Consider the following 19,099-nt stretch of genomic DNA (forward strand, 5'->3'; position numbering starts at 1 on the left):
AAATTTTTAGTTTTTTTATACAAAATCACACCCATTGAAATAAACTGCTTTACTAAAATATGATCAGAGAAGCAAGATGCGTATAGTAATCCCCAGAATAAAAATGGAGTCGATGTGCTAGATCTCGAACGTGTCGCTCTAGTAACTCGGAAAAAAACTTTGAAAGTTCAAACACGATGTTGTGCGGCTTCTTTTCTTTCTTGTAAACTCTCAAATTTCTTGAAAAAATGTCAGAAAATTCAAATATATAACAGCATTTTAAACATTTTCAATTTCCTAACTTATGTTCTATATACAGTGCATTACATTATGTTGATATTATACGGAACTGTTTTCCTTGGCTCCTTTCTATTCTGGGAAAGACTATTTAAAATACATACAATGGAAACATTCTATAATGTTATGTAATAAATAGAATATTTTTATTAAAATCCATTAAATTACAAAAAACTTATTTTAAAATGCTTACATGTAAAAATATTTATTAGTTTACACTATTTTTTTTTTTCTAAAAATATATAATACAAAAATTACTTCATTTTTTTATTACTGTACAATGCGCTAGAAATTGTTTTGTAATTTATTTCTATCTTGAAATTCTTTATCTATTGCTTTTGATAATGCATCTAGATAATTATCCAAATTTGTTGTCGGTTTTTGAAGGAACAAAGCGTGTGCCAGAAACGGTAATCTGCGTAATGTCCTGCCACTTAGACCTTCGCTTTTCTTTGCCAGTTCCTTCACTCTGAGACTGTAACCGATAAACGAATTTTCGCCGATTTCGGAAGCGATGTTAAGTTGTCTGAGAGGAAGAACGACGCATTTGGGAGCGATTATCTCGACGTTCTGCAACTCCAGGATGCAGGACCGATATATGTGATAGATGGCGGAAGCGGAGGGCGGACCCACGTACTGTTTTACGTCGGCGCGGTCCACGAACGCCAGGTCGATGGCTCCCGTGATGTTCGACGTGGTCAAAATTATCACGTTCGGATATCTCCTTATGTTATCCAACTGGGTCAGCAGGGCGTTGACCGCCCTGACGGCGTCGGAAGGATCGGCGCCTCCCGCGGAAGAGTTCCTGGCGTGGGCCAGGCTCTCCACCTCGTCTATAAGGACGAACACCAGCGCCTCCCGATCGTCGATCAGTTCCCGTATCTTGCTAAACATCTTCATCACCAGTTTTCCACTTTCGGAGAACCACTTGGAAAACAGACTGTGACTGTTGATTTCTATCAGTTGGCCGTAAGAATAACGACTCCCCAGTCGGACGGACAGCTTCTGCGCCAGCGCCTTACACAGGGAGGTCTTTCCGGTCCCGGGAGGACCGTGCAGGAGAATCACCCCGTTCCAAGAGACGACGTTAGAGTCCACGTTCCTGTCGGAGAAGAGCAAAGTGGTGGAAACGAAGTTCAGCAACTGCGACTTGACCTCGCCGTCGTAGATCAGACTCTCCCACAGGCCGTGAAATTCCCTGCTGGGTAATATCCAGTGACTGGCGGCCGACAACTGTTCGTCGTCGATTTCTTCCGTGCTGGGTTCGTCGTCGACCAAACGGTACACGTGATAATGTAACCGAGAAGACAATAAGGACACTAATTTGCCATTCGACAGATTCTCGTCGACATCACAAATGGACACACTCTCCACGTGTTGCGCAAGTTCCGGTTCGAAGTCGTTTAAGATACAATCTCCATAAAGATTTTCCATCTTCTTTATCATCTGATCGACTAAGGACTCGACGTTTCTAGGAGGAAGAGTGCTTTTGTTGCTCTGTCGCACTTCGACGTGTATCGTAGGAGAAGAATCTAATGCCCTTTCTTCTTTCATCTTCTTCCGAAACATTCACGATTCAATGTCTAAAAACACGTTTTTAATAACAAAACGTGGAAAAAAGCACTTTAACCGCCAACGAAGTTCGCCACTATCTTTAAAATTGACGCTTTTGAAAGTAATAGTGTTGCCACCTCATTAAGCTATTTTCCATCGCCCAAATATAGCCAAATGATGTCATTGAGAATAAAATCTTGTTTGCGATATATTTAGCTCACAACAATGTCGTCGTATTCTTACGTTTATATTTAAATATTTCAGTTTTATCATTCGTCAAAAATTCGGGTTATTTTTTCATTCAGATTTTAGAAAAAAATCATATTTCCAAATTCGCTTGGAATAGAGAAACTAGAAATATAAAACTAGTACTTGTAATTGGGGTGGTGCATCCGGATATGTCGGTCCCCGTCTTTCACCACCCGGCCGCCCCATTGTGGGCCTGGCCGAACCCATAATGGGCTTGCTATAAGATGCCTTCTTAGTGCCCACAGGCCGGAAAGAGTTACAAGAAAACAGTACTTGTAATTAAACTTAGTTTATCATCTTTTGGAATTTATAGAAATTATTACGTTATTTAAAATATTTGAGAAACATCTTTATTTTCTTTACTAGTAATAATAGTATATCTGGAAGGTACAACACGGAATTAGCGAAACGGCAATGATTTTCGATTGTTTAGAATAACAAAATTTTAGTAAATTGAACTAATTATCTGTTTAAGCTCTGCATAAGTTTTTCAATTTTACTCATAATTATTAATCGTTAATTTAAAAAAAAAAAAAAAATCTAGATCGGCATCCGAATATAGGAATCCGCTGGCGACGTAGAAGTAGCGCGTCATTCAAACACGCAAGAACCCAACTTCGATTTTTGACAGGCAGAAACTTTTGTTAGGGTCGAATTATAAACTCCGTATCGTATCCGTATGGCAGTACCGTATTCCGTAAGAAAAGTTTGGATCGATCAAACTTTTACGGTAGGAATACGGAGAATTGACCAACTGCGCATGCGCTAGGTCGCCTCAGTCAATATACAATCGGAAGTAGTGCGGAAGCAACCGACGAAACTCTGACAAATTGGTTAACATGTAACTTTTGCCCGAAAATGCCGCTTCTGAATAATATAAAATTTTAAGTTAAGAATTACTTTGGTCATAAAAAAAATAGAAAAATAATTATAGTATTAGATCTGGCAATAACTACCGATGATTTTGCGCATGCTCACGATGAACTGCTTCGAAACCGCAAAAAAGTTTGTTCCTTTACGGATACGGAAAAGGCCTTACGGTAGTTTATAACTATTGCTGTAGATATCCGATGTAGCAAACATTTACGAATACGGATACTGTTACGTTACGGAGTTTATAACTCGATCCTTAAACCGACTGCAGAAGTGGAAACGACTTCGGCTTGCCATTCTGAAAACCCGGGTTCGAGTGCGGATACTTTGGACCGGTATTCTTTCCGCCGATCACTCCATTAGATTTGGCCCGACGCGTAAAACAACAATTAGATACGAAGACGATGATGAAATATTTTTAGAAAGACGTTAATGTAAAAGATTATATACCTGAATCAGTGGCGTAGCTACTCATTCTGCGCCCTGGAACAAGTAGAATCGGTGCGCCTCTAGTCCTCGGAAGAGGTTTCGCGAAATTTGTTTTGAACATTTAATTTAAAAATATATATCTAATTATTTAATTTATTTGAGATTCGAGGCATTTCAACAATAAAATATTCAATTTAATAAATATATAATAATACTATAACATTATATAATAATAAAACAAAATAATTCTTTAAGTATGGAGTATGTACCTAATAATATTTACTACACAGTATATAAACTGTATTAACAAAATGTATGCAAGTTTAGTTTCATAACAAATACATAATAATAAATTTTTAAAAAAAACTTCAAAATTGTTGTTTTCTCGCTTTTTCGTATGCGAATCGGCCAATCACTTTCTCCAGATCGAGTTGACAAGCTATTGTTTTTTCAATTGATATAGCCAAAGAACTAAGACAGTGTCGTGACACGCTGCTTCTTAAATAAGTTTTGATTAATTATTAGAAGCAAACATTTTTTTACAAATGTTTTTACAAGTTTTTATTTCGCCCTTTCTAACTTGGCGCCCTCGTGATTCGCGCGCCTGGAGCAATTTGCTCCAACTGTTCCACGATAGCTACGCCTCTGTCCTGAATGACAATTTCGACTCTATGATTAAATCTATAACTTGCTATTTTTTCCATATTTTTGAGCGGAGTTTTGCACGAGTCAGAAAGAGTTTTGTCTGTTTTCGAAGTTTAAAGATAACGCACCACTACCGAACACGATTTTTTTGCAAATATGTACGACTCGGTAAGGTGGCCGAACGGTCGAGGTGGCAGCCTACCGCTCGGGACCCGGGATCGAATCCGGTTGGGTCAAATAATCCCCAGGAACTTTTCGGGGGTGGTCCGTTCGGATATGTCGGACCCCGTCCCTCACCACCCGGCCGCCCATTGTAGGCCTGGCCGAATTCATAATGGGCTTACAAAAATGAGGCCCTCTTAGTGTCCACAGGGCAGAAAGAGTTTTAAGAAAACCTGACATATTCTTTAAAATCGTAGTCAGAAAATGCATCCAGTAACTGTAAAGGGAGCACAACTTGAACACATTTTGTTTCATCATTTGCAAGTTCACTTTTCAAAAGTGCGTTGATAGGAATGTCGTCATTCGAATCAAATTCTTCTCCATTAGTTTAAAGCCAATTAGTAGAAGGCCAGCGTGTCGCAAACAATTTGCTATTGTTTACATTTTTTAGTGCCATATGGACGTAGTTTATTTGCATCAAGATTTATAGAAAACGATTCTTCGCTGTTATCTATAGAAGTTGGCATTTTTAAAAGGAGAATTTGCCGATAGCTGTTCTTTAAGCTGAGTGATCTAAAGCAGGCCTGGCCAACCCAAATTGTTTCGCGGGCCACTTTGATCACGCGTAACATTACGGTGGGCCACAATTTAGGCAAACATGCTTTTAAAAAAGTAAAACAAATACAAAATGAATAAGATTTTATTGTTATACCAAGAATTCGTACTCGCACTTGCGCATTATAACAATGACACATGCAAATTTTCATTTATTTAATTGTTTTGGTATACACATAACTGGAAACAAAAGTTTTAATAGATATATAATATCGCTTAGCGGGCCACACAATTTAACGTGACGGGCCACGGGTTGGCCAGGCCTGATCTAAAGGCAGTGGCGTAGCGTAGAGGGGCGGCAGGGGAGGCACAATTTCACAATAAATAATAATAATACAATATACCTATACAATACACAATAATAATGATTGTTCTTGCCGAAAAGTTCTTTAGAATTACTGTATATTTTAGTCTTTAAAATTGAGATACCTAAATAAGGGGGCGGCGAATTTTCCTCCGCCCCGGGCGGCTGACACCCACACTACGCCACTGTCTAAAGGTTGTATTTTTGAACTTGTATTGGGCGACATTAGAGCCTGGACGCCACATTACCGGAATTCGCGACGTAATCGTAAAACTGAAAGCCAAACTGACGAAACTTCCGGTTTTGGAAGGTTCTGTTGGACAGAAACAACACTGAAAGCAGAGTTAAAAATTATTTAACTTTTCAGTTTTCGTTCCGCGCTTCTGTCGTACTGCAACCAATAAAAACGCGAAGATTTAGTGACGCGTAGTTACGTGATTTGTCACGTGAAGTTTGAAATAGTCATAATGGTGGAAAGTTTAGCTAAGAGAATGAGAAAGCAAGTAGATTTGGAATTATTTATTGAAGAAGTCAGAAAGTACAGGCGTTTATACAACAAGAAATGTACAGAGTTTAAAGATATAGGGTTAAAAGACAGGATATGGACGGCGATTGGTGTGAAATTTGGATTGAATGGTAAGAAAGTTTGATGTACTGCATTCAACTCCTAAAGTGGAATCGTTTAATTATAAAATGTTTTAAATAGGAAACGAAGCAGAACAGAAGTGGAAGGTACAGAGGAAAAAAAAAGATTGGGGAAAGTTCAGTCAGTGGTAGCAGGAAAAAAGATATTTATAAGACCACGTGGCATTTGTAGGGATTTAATGCATAGCGTCCTAGGAGACTACATAAGCGAATATGTAAGGTAAGTTTATTAATGTCACTGTTTCGATGATTTCGGTGAAGTTTCCGATCTATCGATAATTTCATTGATAAATTTCATTTTTTAAAATCCAAATATTGTTCGTTATATATGGGTTCGTTGTAACCGGAAAAAATAACATTACTCGTATTCGTACTTTTAAAATTGGTTCGTGATAGCCGAGCGAACACTACTGTATCAACAATAAACTTTTTTCTATAATTTTTTAACGCACTTTATTTATGAAAATGTGAAAAGCAAAGAGATCGATAAATACAGTAGACCCCTATAACACGGATTCGTATAACACGGCGAAAAATTGCGATCGTGTTCGTATAACACGCTAAAAGAGACGCGTATAACACGGTAAAACGTCATCGCCGACTCGTGTCGTGACAGGATTGGTCGAACCTGGACCAATAGCGGACATTGCACAAACCGTTGAGTTTAAACGAGCAGCGGACCTACTAAAAACCATTTATTATTCAACGGACATAAAAATTATATTTCTATTAATGATGTCTCCAAAGTTCAGCGAATTTTTCGCACAAAGAATAACTTATCGGGAAACACGCGTCCGCCGTTCGACGAGCCGCTCCGCGACGAAAATAAGCTTAAGCAATGGCATCGTCGAACGGTGCACGCTCGGTAAGTAATCCTACAATTTTTTGTTTATATCATAGTTTATTTGGATTATTCCCAAAAAATTATACGTGATTTGGAAATATTGAGTCGAATTAGTCTAGAATCGATTAATTTTATAGAAGAAAACCTTTCAAACAGCCTTAGCCCCTAAACTGCACACGTACCGGGTTGTGATTGGCTCATGTATTTAAGTGACTCGTACAACACGGAACGTATCTACCGTGTTATAGGGGTCTACTGTATTAATCAATAAAATAATGGAAGACGGAAAACGAAACAGCTTGTCTATAATGGCAATAAAAGTGCGACAGGAGAAACGAAGGTCCGATTGGAGCGCCTCTAGCGGGGGGAAATTGAAACATTTAACATATAAGATCTTGGAAATTGTATTAATATTTTAAAAATATACCCGTAAACATTAATGTCGTTATGTAAACATACAATTACACACGTTTTTGGCAATTTTAAGTTGAAATTTTGAAGGAGTTTAGTTTCGGTTTCGGGATTATTTTAACGTTCGACCGCGTCCCTACTTCAAACGTCAATTCCTGTGGTAAATTTACGGATCCGAAGGACGAGCGAGAAAATGTCTGAGACCGATTTCTTATTCAACAACGATAATTCGACGGTTACCATCGAAATCTAACCCGATCCCATTGCTGCAGAAGCATGGATCGAGAAGTTCGAAGATCTCATTATCGAAAAGTCTTGGTCCTTACTTGGTGGAGACGTGAATAATCGGTGCGGCCAGATGGCCGAGCGGTCAAGGTTAGCAGCCTGCCGCCCTGGGGGACCCGGGATCGAATCCAGACAGGTCGAAAAATCCCGAGGAATTTTTCGGGGGGTGATCCGTCCGGATATGTCGGTCCCCGTCCCTCACCACCCGGCCGCCCCATTGTGGGCCTGGCCGAACCCATAATGGGCTTGCTATAAGAGACCCTCTTAGTGCCCACAGGGCGGAAAGAGTTGGGGAAAAAAAAGACGTGAATAATCGCCTCCTACGAGTAAAGAATCTGCCGATACGATATTTCGAAAACGAAATTAATTATTACAAAGAACTTCAACGACTGAAAACGAAGTATGCAGAGATACAAAAACCCTTATTCGAAAGGAGATTTTAAATTATTAATGGAATCGAAAAGCATTCGACGGACATTAAAGAAGGAAGATCGGATCCCGAATCAAACCTCAAGAAGAGTAAAGGAGAAGAAAATGGCGGTATTCCAAATTTTTGGTTGACGGTTTTTCGGAATTCTTACATCCCGTGTCTGTCGCGATTAACGAGAAGGACGAAATGGTTTTGAAGCATCTGAAAGACGTGGCCGTGAAATACGTTTCGGACACTCGAATGGATTTCGTCTTAGAATTCCACTTCGAACCTAACGAATATTTTAGTAATTCCGTACTAACGAAGGAGTATCGTGTGAAGTGCGAAACGAATCCCGATGAACTTTACAATTTTAAAGGGCCCGAAATCGTGGGATGCCAAGGATGCCTTATCGAATGGAAAGATGTGACTGGAAGCGCGGTTAAAGGAAAGAATTTATTTTTCGACTTCTTCAATTTGCAACAATGGGAAGACAATTCAGAAGTGGAGAAGAGAAACCAAGTTTTGGAAGCTGACTACGAGATTGGCAAATATATCAAAGAGAAAATTATCCCTCGGGCCGTTCTTTATTATCTCGATGAAACGGAAGAGTCTTTTGATTCGGAATCCTCTTTCTATTAACGAATTTGCTCAAAAAGTTTCTTGGAATTTCCAAATAATTTCATAAACTCGATATTTGCATTTTGAAAATGACTGAAATTTTCGCAATTATTCAATTGTTTTACAATAATTCGAAATTTTGTTTTTTCAAACACTTCATTTATTTAAAATAAAAAATAATTTTCGTTTTAAAAAAAGTACTTTGCACGTTTGTAGAATTATCTGCGTAACTTCTTAATGGTTTTAATTAATCTTGCAAAAAGTTCCATATTTCATTAACTCAAGCATTTTAATCGATTTAAAGTATTATTCGTTTGCTCCGGTGAAATTCTCATAAAGTTTTTATAACTGAGAATGTGTGATGCCATTTTTCTCCAAATACGTTTTATCGAAGAATTCTAAACGCAATGTTTTTTGCTACAATATATATATATTGTGGCGCTAGTGGCATTGAAAGTTTTACTTTTTATTTTTATCAGAAATTACGTGCCGGGCTGTGATTTCAAAATATTTTTCTGGTCGAAATAAAGGAAGGAAATCGTCGGATTCGCGTGTATCCGTTTAGATAACAATGGATAAATATCCCGGTTCTCCCGTTATTGTTTTACCTCTGTGGAAATAATAGAAAATGACAATTGGACGATTTTCCAATTGTAAGATTGATCTTCATTCGTTTATTTTAAATTACTCGTACGCTGAATAAGGAACAAATAATCGGAATATTTTTATTTATTTTCACGTAAGAGAGGATGTTGCTAAGCCGAAATCAAGATATTTATCAAAAAAAGTCTACGATTCGTCATTATTCGTGAGTGTCTCCCCTGTCCTATGACTTTAACACTTGCTGTTAAAATGCGTCATTAAGCGACAAATTTCGCGTTTAAAATCTTTCTAGAATAAACAGGACGGAAGTAAATGAAAGACGAAGGCAAAAACCCGACGGAAAGGCAAAGAAGGAGGGAGTCGAAAGATTTTCGGCCGCTCTTTTGGAGCGAATCTGGCAGTTGGCCCGTCCCAAAACTGCCGTGGCTTCCGGTCCGGGTAGGCATCCTCCCCGTCCGGTTCGAGCGTCTCCCCTCCCTCCTCCGGAACCGCAAATTTGGTGGCCGAAATTGAAACGGATCGAGCTTTCCCGACCCACTGCAGTGTCCTATGCGCAACCGCCGTACGTATGTCTTTAGTGTTTTATGTTAGGAAATAAAACGCAACAATCTGTCGAGAGTGGAGTCCCTCCCGGAAGGACTTCCTATTTACGTGTTTCTTGAGAGAAGACATCACGCGGTCGGTCGCGGGTTCGTGCCCGACTACCAGAGGTCCGTGGTTTTTACCACTGGCTAAAAATCTAAGCCCATCTGAAAAAAAAATTATCACGTTTCTTCATTGGTCGTTTTCGAAACGACCAATTAGGAACCGCGGTATGTCATTCCGGAGATGCACCTTTCGGGGTTTCCATACTGTAAAAGTCACGTGTGGTTCGAAAAGGCGGTGTTTGATAACTAGTGTATTCGCAGTGTATAACTTTCCCGACTGTTATGTATACGTAACAAGAGAAAGAATTGGAATCGTGCGAAATTTCACTCTCCGAGTTTTTTGCTAATCTCCACATTTTTAACCTTTTGCGTCTATTTCGCTTAATACCTCACCATGCTAAATTTAGTTTCTTAATCTTTGAAGTAAGAAACAAACTTTGGCACGATGGCTTGTATATGAGAGGCATTGGTGCGATTAATTTTTGGTGGTTAAAGGTCATGGGGATGAGGAGATAAATGGCTGTCGTATGTCATATCTCGAGAGGGGTAGGACTTAATGAAGATTTTATTCGTTAACATTTATATCTGTTTATAAAACTCATACCTACCCTCGAGATTAAGTCTTTTGCCATTTTACAGTAATTAAAAATATAAAAAGTTTTTATAACAAAATCTCGTAACAGATGGCGCCACACACAATCTTATTTATTTTGCTTAATAATATAAGCTTTTTAAAAAATAAAACTCATAACAGCCGAGAAAATTACGCAACTCGTTGGTGGACTTTTAAAATTCTTTTATAGTATGGGAAGCATTGGGTGGCGGAATACCTAATAGGCGCGCTGTAGGGCCACGGCGTCTCGAGAGACCCCAAAAATTATATAGCAGAAATGCGCCTTTAAAATTTTATTAAGGTGTACGATGTTGGCTAGAGTTTTGGTTTATTCTAATTCTCGTTAATTATAAACTGATTTTGGTATAGCGTTTAGTTTTAACTGTCTTCTATTAGTAAATGGCCAATAAAGCTTTATATTAAAAATGTAAAATCTTTAATTTGAATTTTTATTATCTGTTTCTTCGTTAAAGTGGGTTTGTTGTGAGAGAAATTAAGGAATGATATTCCTTTATACGTTCCTTTTTCTGTTGTTATTTTAACATCCGAATGCGCACGTGACGTAGGCATTTTTGTTCGTTATTCGCTTTATTCGAAACGAAACGGATAACGGTCACTACGCCAATCACGTGCCCAGAGCCACCTTCTTCACATACTATCACGTGACCTAATCCAGTCCCCTCTGGTAGAAGAGCGGCTATTTTCTACGCGCCACCGGTGACATTAGATTTTCGTTCATAAATAGTGTTTATTTGCAGAAAAACAGAAAAGAAGAGTAAAACGAGACTCGTGGTCTTTCCTCCCCCGAAGAAAGCCACGGCCGATGTCACTGGTGTTTTCCGCCGACGGACCGGAAGAGAAACCGAAAATACAAGAGCGGAAGAGAAAATGGAAAGAGAGCCGCCGAAGAAAAACTCGAACGTTTCTCTTCCTCGGAAATCCTTCGTCCGATTCGAGGAAGAAGAAAAAACGATAATGAAATTTCTGGGACGAAAAGATTCTTTCATCGAGCTGAAGAAGAGACCCGTGTTTATGGATCACCGCTTCGATTACCGAGACAAAGAAGAGAGGCGAAACAGATCGGAGGAGGAGATCGAATTTCTGGAAAGACTCTCGTACAAATTAGTGAGTCAGGTGATAGATAAATGCCACCAGATGGTGGGTTGGAAAAAATCGGTCGGCACCCTCTTTCCAATAGAAAATTCCGTCGAAATTTAGAGTTGGAAACAACAAAAGCTTTCAGAACAAGAGGGAAAGAAACTGTCAAAGGCACCTCTAACTGAAGTCAAATGTGTCGAAATGATCGTCGTCAGTCTTCAAAATATTAAAATATACTTTTGTATTTATTGCATTTTCACGTGTAATTTCTGTGAATTTCTCCATTCGTTGCGTAATTTCTTAGGTCAAGTTTTTTAAAGTTTTTCAACACCTCCTTAGTAGGGCAGATACTGTATTTTATTGCATCTAGATTCCTGGAAAACGTTTTGATCCTTCGAATGTTTTTCATTCTGTTGCATTTCAGTTATTAATGCCGCTAACCGCTAACAGTAACGGGGATGTGGTTCGATTTCAAGCACGAACCGCCATTAATGAGCATGATAGGGTGATCGATGGTATAGTCTCGATGCGCCGGCGTTAACTAATCGATAGATCAATCTAGATCTTCGCGTCGATATCACTTTGAAAAAATACGCTAACGGAAAGGAAATGCCAAAAATATGCCGCCACTGGAAACCGAATTCGAACTCTAGTAGCAGAAGCGCGATGCCCATTTTGGGGGCAAAATTATAGCTTTGGTGCAAAAAAGTTGCGGATTTTGTTTCACTATTCGAATATCGGAATAGAAAAAATGATTAATGTTACCTTAGGTAGCCAAGATGGCGGCTCGTCTCTAATTCCAGCAAGGAAACAGTGGGATGCACGTTCTAACCTAACCTATTCTAATCAATTATCTCATAATTATTAGCTAACCAATTATTAGAATAGGTTAGGTTAGAACGTGCATCCCACTGTTTCCTTGCTGGAAATAGAGACAAGCCACCATCTTGGCTACCTAAGGTAACATTAACCGAAAAAATAATACAGAACATTTAACAGGCGTGCACTAATCGTCCGTTACCTTTAAATCATCTCTTCGAAAGGACGTTTTTCGTAAGCTCTTACAAAATAACGAATATTTTTCCCGTATATTGCGCTAGATCTTTCAAACAAATACCGTCGACCGTTTATAGCGAAATTCAAATGAGTTTCTCATTTAAACGTGGCAGCTTGAAAATTTTGGAGCAATCTCCGAATTCTTTTGTAACGTTAATTATGCCCGGTAGAAAGCGCGAATTTGAAAGCCAGGCTGGAAAAATGTGACGTAAGAAAAGTACGAGCGTCGATGGCTATCGAAACCGGATTTCTAACGTGTCATAAACTCGTTATTTCGTACGCGTTTAAAGATTGCCAATTACGTAATCATTTCAAAAAATGAAAGAAAAGAGGTTACAAAATGTAATGAAGAAATAATACAACCGACTTGGACGGATTTCCTATTTATTTTCAAATAACCGCTTTTAAACTTAATTCAATATTTTATCATTTCCCGGGCGTGATGAGATTGTTTTACAATACAGGGAACCGGTAAAGTCGCCGGCATGTTTACTGACGTCATTCGTCAATTCTGGTATATAAAATTCTTGAGGTTGGTGGGAACCCGGTGACGATTCCACGTCACACTCTTTTACAATTTACTGCGTTTTTCGCCTCTTTACCTTTATAACTCGGGATACGAAAATTTGAAATTCCTCTTTCGCTTATATCCCAATTCTTTCCGTTCTTCTAGAAATATTTCTGTTTTAGAAGAGTTCCATCCCAAGTACCCGAAAAACAGTCTAAAAATTAAAAATTTGTAAACTGATGTAAGGCCCCATCTTCAGTTTCCATCTGAAAAAGCGTAGTAAACCCCCGTATAGAAGGTATGAATCTTAAGATTTTCGAGTAGATCGATGTCTGTCTGTTCTGTCACTTTTCTTCCACCAGTGGAAGTGACTAGACACAGAACAGACAAACGGGCGGACTATCCACTATTACTTACATCGGTCGGCATTATAATTTTCATTTTTTCTTCATTTTCCGATGCGCGATCGTCCTAAGAAGTTTGAACAGATCTGTGAATAGAACAATATTTTTACTTACACACAAATTGTGAAGATACAGCTGCATATTTGCATAAGTTATTCCCAAACTGGCGAAATTTTCGCGCGTGGGAGTTAATTTTCTGAAAGACCAATCGTAAGTCAATATTTAAATTTCCACAATCCTACGTAATCGAAAGCGGCAAGGGTGCAATGGCACCGGGACCACATCGCGCGCTTCCCAGTTTTCTCACGTATTACCTCCGGCTAATAAGACTATTTTAATACTTTACGAATATATGGAAATAATCATTTTTATAACGATTTTATTGACTATTCGGGGAATAAAGTCAAAATGGGGATCAAGGCCGAATTTCACAAAAATGGAGACATTTTGCCCGTTAACGGAAAGTGTGGGACGTATGAGATCAGTGCTTAAGAATTCCCTGGCCGTGACACGAGGGTTTCCAATTGCTACTTCTTGGTCGGTATTTTTATTTACTTGTGTTTCACGTAGGGAACATCCGGACTAAACTACAATCGATATGACGTCATTATGATTCGTTTCGATAATTCGGACAAATTAATGACATTTTTTCCTCGAAAACAAAGGAAAATGCTATAAAAATTTTACTCTTTATCGTCGTACTGTACAATTAAAATCTCAATTATTAAAAGTTTATTCCTTTTTTTACCCATGACGAAAATATCTCTGCATTACCATAACTGTCTTAACGAGGAAGAATAGGAATGTTTTCCTTTTTTAAATTTAGTAATTATGATTCGACCGGTTCAACAGCAACGTACTTCAATGAGGAATCAGTCGAAGACGATCGAAGGGTGGGCAATGGGTCTATTCTTCTTCATTTGTCAATTGTCTGTTCAATTATCCCGTTTGCGATTTCCCTGAAGGTACAACGGGCATTTCGAATTTACAAGACCATTTACAGACGTTCCTATTCCAGTTCTGTAACACAAACGTTAGAGTAATTGACTTTCGTTTGATATAAATCAAAATTCGATCTAAATTGTCTGTAGGGTGTCACGAATCGAAAACACGCCGATTATATATACAAGATCTTCCAAACAGTGAATGTGTATCAGTTTTCTGACTTTATTGGGTTCGGCAGACTCAAACGTTGGGATTTATAAAAAACCAGGAGGGTCAAATTTCACACGATTACAATACTTTGCGTGTTACGTTATAACAGCCGGGAAAGTAAAAACGTTAATAGAGCAAAGGGACGAGGTATGTTAGATCACTACGATCGTCTTACCAAGGAACACGTTAAAGGAGAGTCGGGAAATTTCTCGAGAAACGGGTTATGAATGTCGTTTAAGTGTCAGATATTATAAATTATCGAAGTATTTCTAAATATATTCTATCATTTTAATAAAAATAATTATACTTTGTCTTAGAATAAATTATAATTACTTAGTAGCAGGAAAATTCCCTGACTCTAATTTTACAGTTAAGCGGTGTTGGCTCAGTTTCCCAATCCCCAATATTTTTCGTGTATCGATCCTTCTAAGAAAATTTTTTCCATCATCGACTCCCTGCGTATTCCTTAATGAGAAATAGTTCCACGATTGCAAAATGTTTACGTGTACTGAATTCTCGATATAATGAACAATTTTGTCGGCATTCTTTATGTACAGGCTACAGCCAACGATTTCGCTCAAACTTTTGAGTATCGTTATAACGAGAGGAGTCCACTATATTAACAAATTTGTGTTACGCAGTTACTCTGTTGTAATATCAATTATAATAGTATAAAGTTATTGTTACGTTAAGCTTATATTATAAGCAATCGAACGAATTCTAGGCGCCATCCGCTTTACGCCACCTGTCACGCTCTTCTCCCTCTATATCACTCGCTATTTTATAAAATGAAACGGAGAACGCTGGAGCAACTTTCCTCCGTTTCGCCGTATTTTCTGGCGTTATAACACCGAAAATCCTTCGGTACTTACGTATATTTGGGACCATTCAAATGTTTGTAGGGGAATTCGTTTGTATCTCTGAAGATGGCCGACGACGTGGGCAGGAAAGGGGTCTTTGATGACGAAAAATAATCGCCGCGTATTTTAAAACGGCTCAAACTGGGTGACAATTTCGGGGAAGGAGATACCTTGATTTCGATGATCGGCGATTGATTGCGGTGGGATCAAACTCCCCTTTCGGAAAACACTCTGCCATAAAATCCTTCAAATATTCGCACGTGAGACGAAGAAAGGAACGGGACAAAACAGTACTTTTTTTCTTCTGTCTGCTAGAAACTCCGTATTGCCAGTAACACGACACCCCAGGAATGCTGGTAAGGTCTGAAGTTTGAATGGAGCTTTCGATCAAAGATAACAACTATTTTCTGTAAAATAATAATCAAAACGAAAAGAAAGGGATTAACAGATTAAAGAACTCTTCCATAATTCCTTATATATTTCTTACGTCGACTCGCCCCATTTAATTAGTCTTTATTAAATTTCCGATTTGATATACCTTTCTAAATATATAATTTGAGTTTATTTTAAGAAATTCAATGGCGATATATTAAAAATATTTAATGGGTGTCGCGACGAAAACATGCCATTTCTCACTCCCAATAGGGAAAACTTAAGTTGTCAACTATCGCCTTGTTTTTAAATTACTTCCATAACTATAATAATGAGAAGCGCCTTGTTCTCGGCCGTTTCCTTTATTGTAAGGTTACGCGAGATCCTCCTAATACATCGAACGGGTGTGCCGTTTGTCATCTCACCCCTCCGTAATGAACTAGTGTAGACGGATCGGCTCCCATATCCGAAGATAGGTTTATTTTTTAACAAAATATCCCTTATAATCCGTTTTTAGATTGGGACGAAACACTCGTTCGGTGTTTTTAATGAAACTTTCGATTGTGTACATACACTTTGTGGACATTATACAATTAAGCGGTGACGTCTCCAGTTGGCGTAACACGAGAATTCCTTATATTCTTCCCGTTGCTTTTAGGACGTTTCGTATTCGTTCTCGGTGAGAGGAGGGTTGAGGGAAATTTCCAAAGCCGCGATTGCGTGTCAGGCAACTAGCTAGCTAGTTTAACGATTTACGGGCTACTCGTAATCCGATGGGGTGGCTCGAATTCTCGTAAAACGGGGAATAAATAGGCAAAGACCCCGTAATTTGGAGAATAAAGTCGTATGCGGCCTTCGCTCTTAACTTTGGTAACCTAGCTTTATGACGTCGTTTACACTCATACAGCTAGATAACCAAAGAAAATAGCGATGCCAACGGAAATTCGGGCAGTGCGCTCGTCGCGTCGCCGTGGCTAATGGCCACCGCGCGCCGCGAAAATTTTTCCCAATTTCACTTCTCCGAATATGCGTTCGTAAGTGTGTGACGCTTTCGAAATACAGTTTCAAACACCATAAATTGTACTGCACAGACTTAACCAGGCGAACTAAAAGTTACTTTCGAACGACGCGACGCGACGCCGAGCGCCAGCGACGAAGTCTAAGTAAATTTTTGGAATCTCATAGGTCCGGTTTAACCGGGCGCAAAAAACCGGAATCGCTACGTTCGGATCGTCGTCCGCGGCCGTCCTTTAGTAGCGACCTCCCGAACGCGTCCAGACATAACCCATCCGGCCCTCCGAACGCGTCGCCTCTCTTTCCAATATAAAGACGACGACGTCGTTACTCCATCTTAATCAATATGGCGGCGAGTCGACGAAACGAAATATTTCTTTCCGAACACGCAAAGGTCGAAAGTCATTAAAAAACGGAGGTGTCGTTCCGCATTTTCTCGACCTTCGACCTTACCGGTCGTACAGTCGACACAATAGCATCGTTGTAGGTTATCTCTCGGCTTACGGGACCAGCGCCAATCGACCCGACCTCGATTGTTCGTCCCAGTTTCTTTCACCGCGGACGGGAACACGCGAATCGAAACTGGATCATATTTCTGCAGGTGTCGCCAGAGGAGGGGATGGAGAGCCGCGGGAAACACCAGGGAAATCTCGAGATAAGTGGAAGACGGGTGTCTCCATTCGATAGAAAACCTCTTAATTTCTAGCGAATTAACAGACGTCTGCCCTCTCCGGGCAAAACAACAAACGAAAACAATATGAAACGACGTCGCCTCAGATATTGCACTTTACATATTTTCCGGTTTCGGGAGGCATCCGAGACGGGAAAATCTGTAAATTGAGAGATACGAAAGGAAATGCTTAGCAAAATCTCGACGAAAATGTAGCGACGGGCGTAATTGCAAATTTGCTTACGACGACGGCGCGTGGCGTGGCGTCGGCGCCACCAACACGGAAGCGAGTTATCTGGATGATAATCGGAATTAGGATTTAGAGAATTTGGAGGTAAGAATTAGCAGAATCGCCTTTGCACTGGTCGGCGGACAAACCGGAGCGGGATTTCGGCGCCAGAACCCTATTTACCCGTCGGGCGCGCGATGCTATCTACCTGGACGGGTGGCATGCGGTCTGAACCGCATTCCTGCGCTCGTCAGCCCGCGGCTACCCCCTCCACCCGACTCGACACCGTACTTTACTCGACGGATCCTCTCCAACCTTTGTTACTTCCCTCTTAACCCCACTTTCCATTTTGTCTTCCGGATGGAATGCGTACTTCCGACCGGAATCGGAACCGGCCACGACGTTTCGCCAGAAGTGGCGATCTTATCCAGCGCACGAGAGAACCAGAGATTAGGCGCGGAAAATCAAATTTGCATCCGTCACCTCTTCCATGCGGCCAATACTCGTCGGGCCGTCCGGGGCATTAAAATCCCGCGAAATGGCCGAATCCCAAGGCCGTGCCGGGTGAGAGCGCAACTTCCAGAGTGGCCATTCCCCGTACAAAATGGCGGCCAGCGAACCAGCCGGACGTCTCGGGGGATCGGCGGTTCGAATCCCCACCCCAAAGAAAGGGAAGGAGAAGGAATACGGCCGGGAAGGGAGAAGGAGACGAAAAGTTACCTGGAGAGGCGCCTGACGCGGATCCGAAAGAAGGAGAAGACGAAGGAACGGGCGAGTCGGCGACGAGGTGCGCATTCTAAAAAGGTTTCCTTAATGGAACGGCCAGGTATCCGGTCGACCGCGTTGGAGCGAGCACGTGTACACGTTTCGTAGCTTAGACATTGGCCACTCCCGCCCCTACCGACCAAACAGGTAGGACGAGGCTAGGGCGAGTCACGTCTGGCCTCCTCGGCCCTCGGGGTGCGGGCTACAACCCGGGGAAATTTCCGCCCGGGCAGCGGGCCGCCCGCCGCCTCTCGGGCCCGAAAAACCGCAACCGGAATCGGAAGTGCCGGAAGAGGAGGCCCGACGGAAGTAAAAGAAGCGCCGCGCCGAACGGCGAGGGTGGGTGTCCGGGGGTCGCGCGGGTCGTCGTCGAGAAAAAACCGGTAAAGTTATTAAATGGGAAAATTATACGGCGCGAGAAAGCGTCCGGCCAAACTCGTTTGCGACGTCCCGGTAGGTAGCGCCTCCCTCTTCTCGCGGAATGTGCGGAGGCGGCCGTCGATCCCTTCCAGGCTCCACCCACTCCCGGACGCCGGCCTCCTTAAAAGGTCGTCCTCCATACCGGTTCCTTCGCTCTCGTTCGACTCTCGCGCTCGTTGCGTAACCCGGACGCGCTCTCTCCTCCGTTCGACCGTTTCCCACGACCGCAAAAATTTAACTACGTCACGGAGCGAAGTACGAAGAAATAATACAAATATAAATATGACGCGCAGGCTCGTGCTCGTTCGAGTTTCCCTCCCTGGCTCTCTACGCAGCTCCCATTGGTCCGATTTTCTCCGACGT

At 40.8% G+C, this 19,099-nt stretch overlaps 1 protein-coding gene, 1 long non-coding RNA gene and 1 pseudogene across 3 annotated transcripts; 2 read left to right on the forward strand and 1 right to left on the reverse strand.

The window, feature by feature from the left end:
- Positions 1 to 480: 480 nt before the first annotated feature.
- On the reverse strand, positions 481 to 1,929 carry pch2 (pachytene checkpoint 2 protein). Its single transcript, XM_067289219.1, has one exon. It carries the CDS (start codon positions 1,843 to 1,845, stop codon positions 562 to 564), a length of 1,284 nt encoding a protein of 427 aa, XP_067145320.1. The 5' UTR covers positions 1,846 to 1,929; the 3' UTR covers positions 481 to 561.
- Positions 1,930 to 5,574: 3,645 nt separating this feature from the next.
- Positions 5,575 to 8,343, forward strand: LOC136990772 (nucleosome assembly protein 1-like 1-B; annotated as a pseudogene).
- A 664-nt stretch (positions 8,344 to 9,007) lies between these two features.
- On the forward strand, positions 9,008 to 11,006 carry LOC136990786 (uncharacterized). Of its 2 annotated transcripts, none has more exons than XR_010883111.1 (3): positions 9,008 to 9,130; positions 9,218 to 9,487; positions 10,944 to 11,006. It is a non-coding gene; the product is annotated as an uncharacterized lncRNA (long non-coding RNA). The 2 variants fall into 2 exon arrangements; XR_010883112.1 differs by having other exon boundaries at positions 10,952 to 11,006.
- Positions 11,007 to 19,099: the final 8,093 nt, after the last annotated feature.

Source organism: Centruroides vittatus, unplaced genomic scaffold (genome assembly GCF_030686945.1).
Source record: "Centruroides vittatus isolate TY-2023 unplaced genomic scaffold, ASM3068694v2 contig_134, whole genome shotgun sequence".
NCBI lineage: Eukaryota > Metazoa > Arthropoda > Arachnida > Scorpiones > Buthidae > Centruroides > Centruroides vittatus.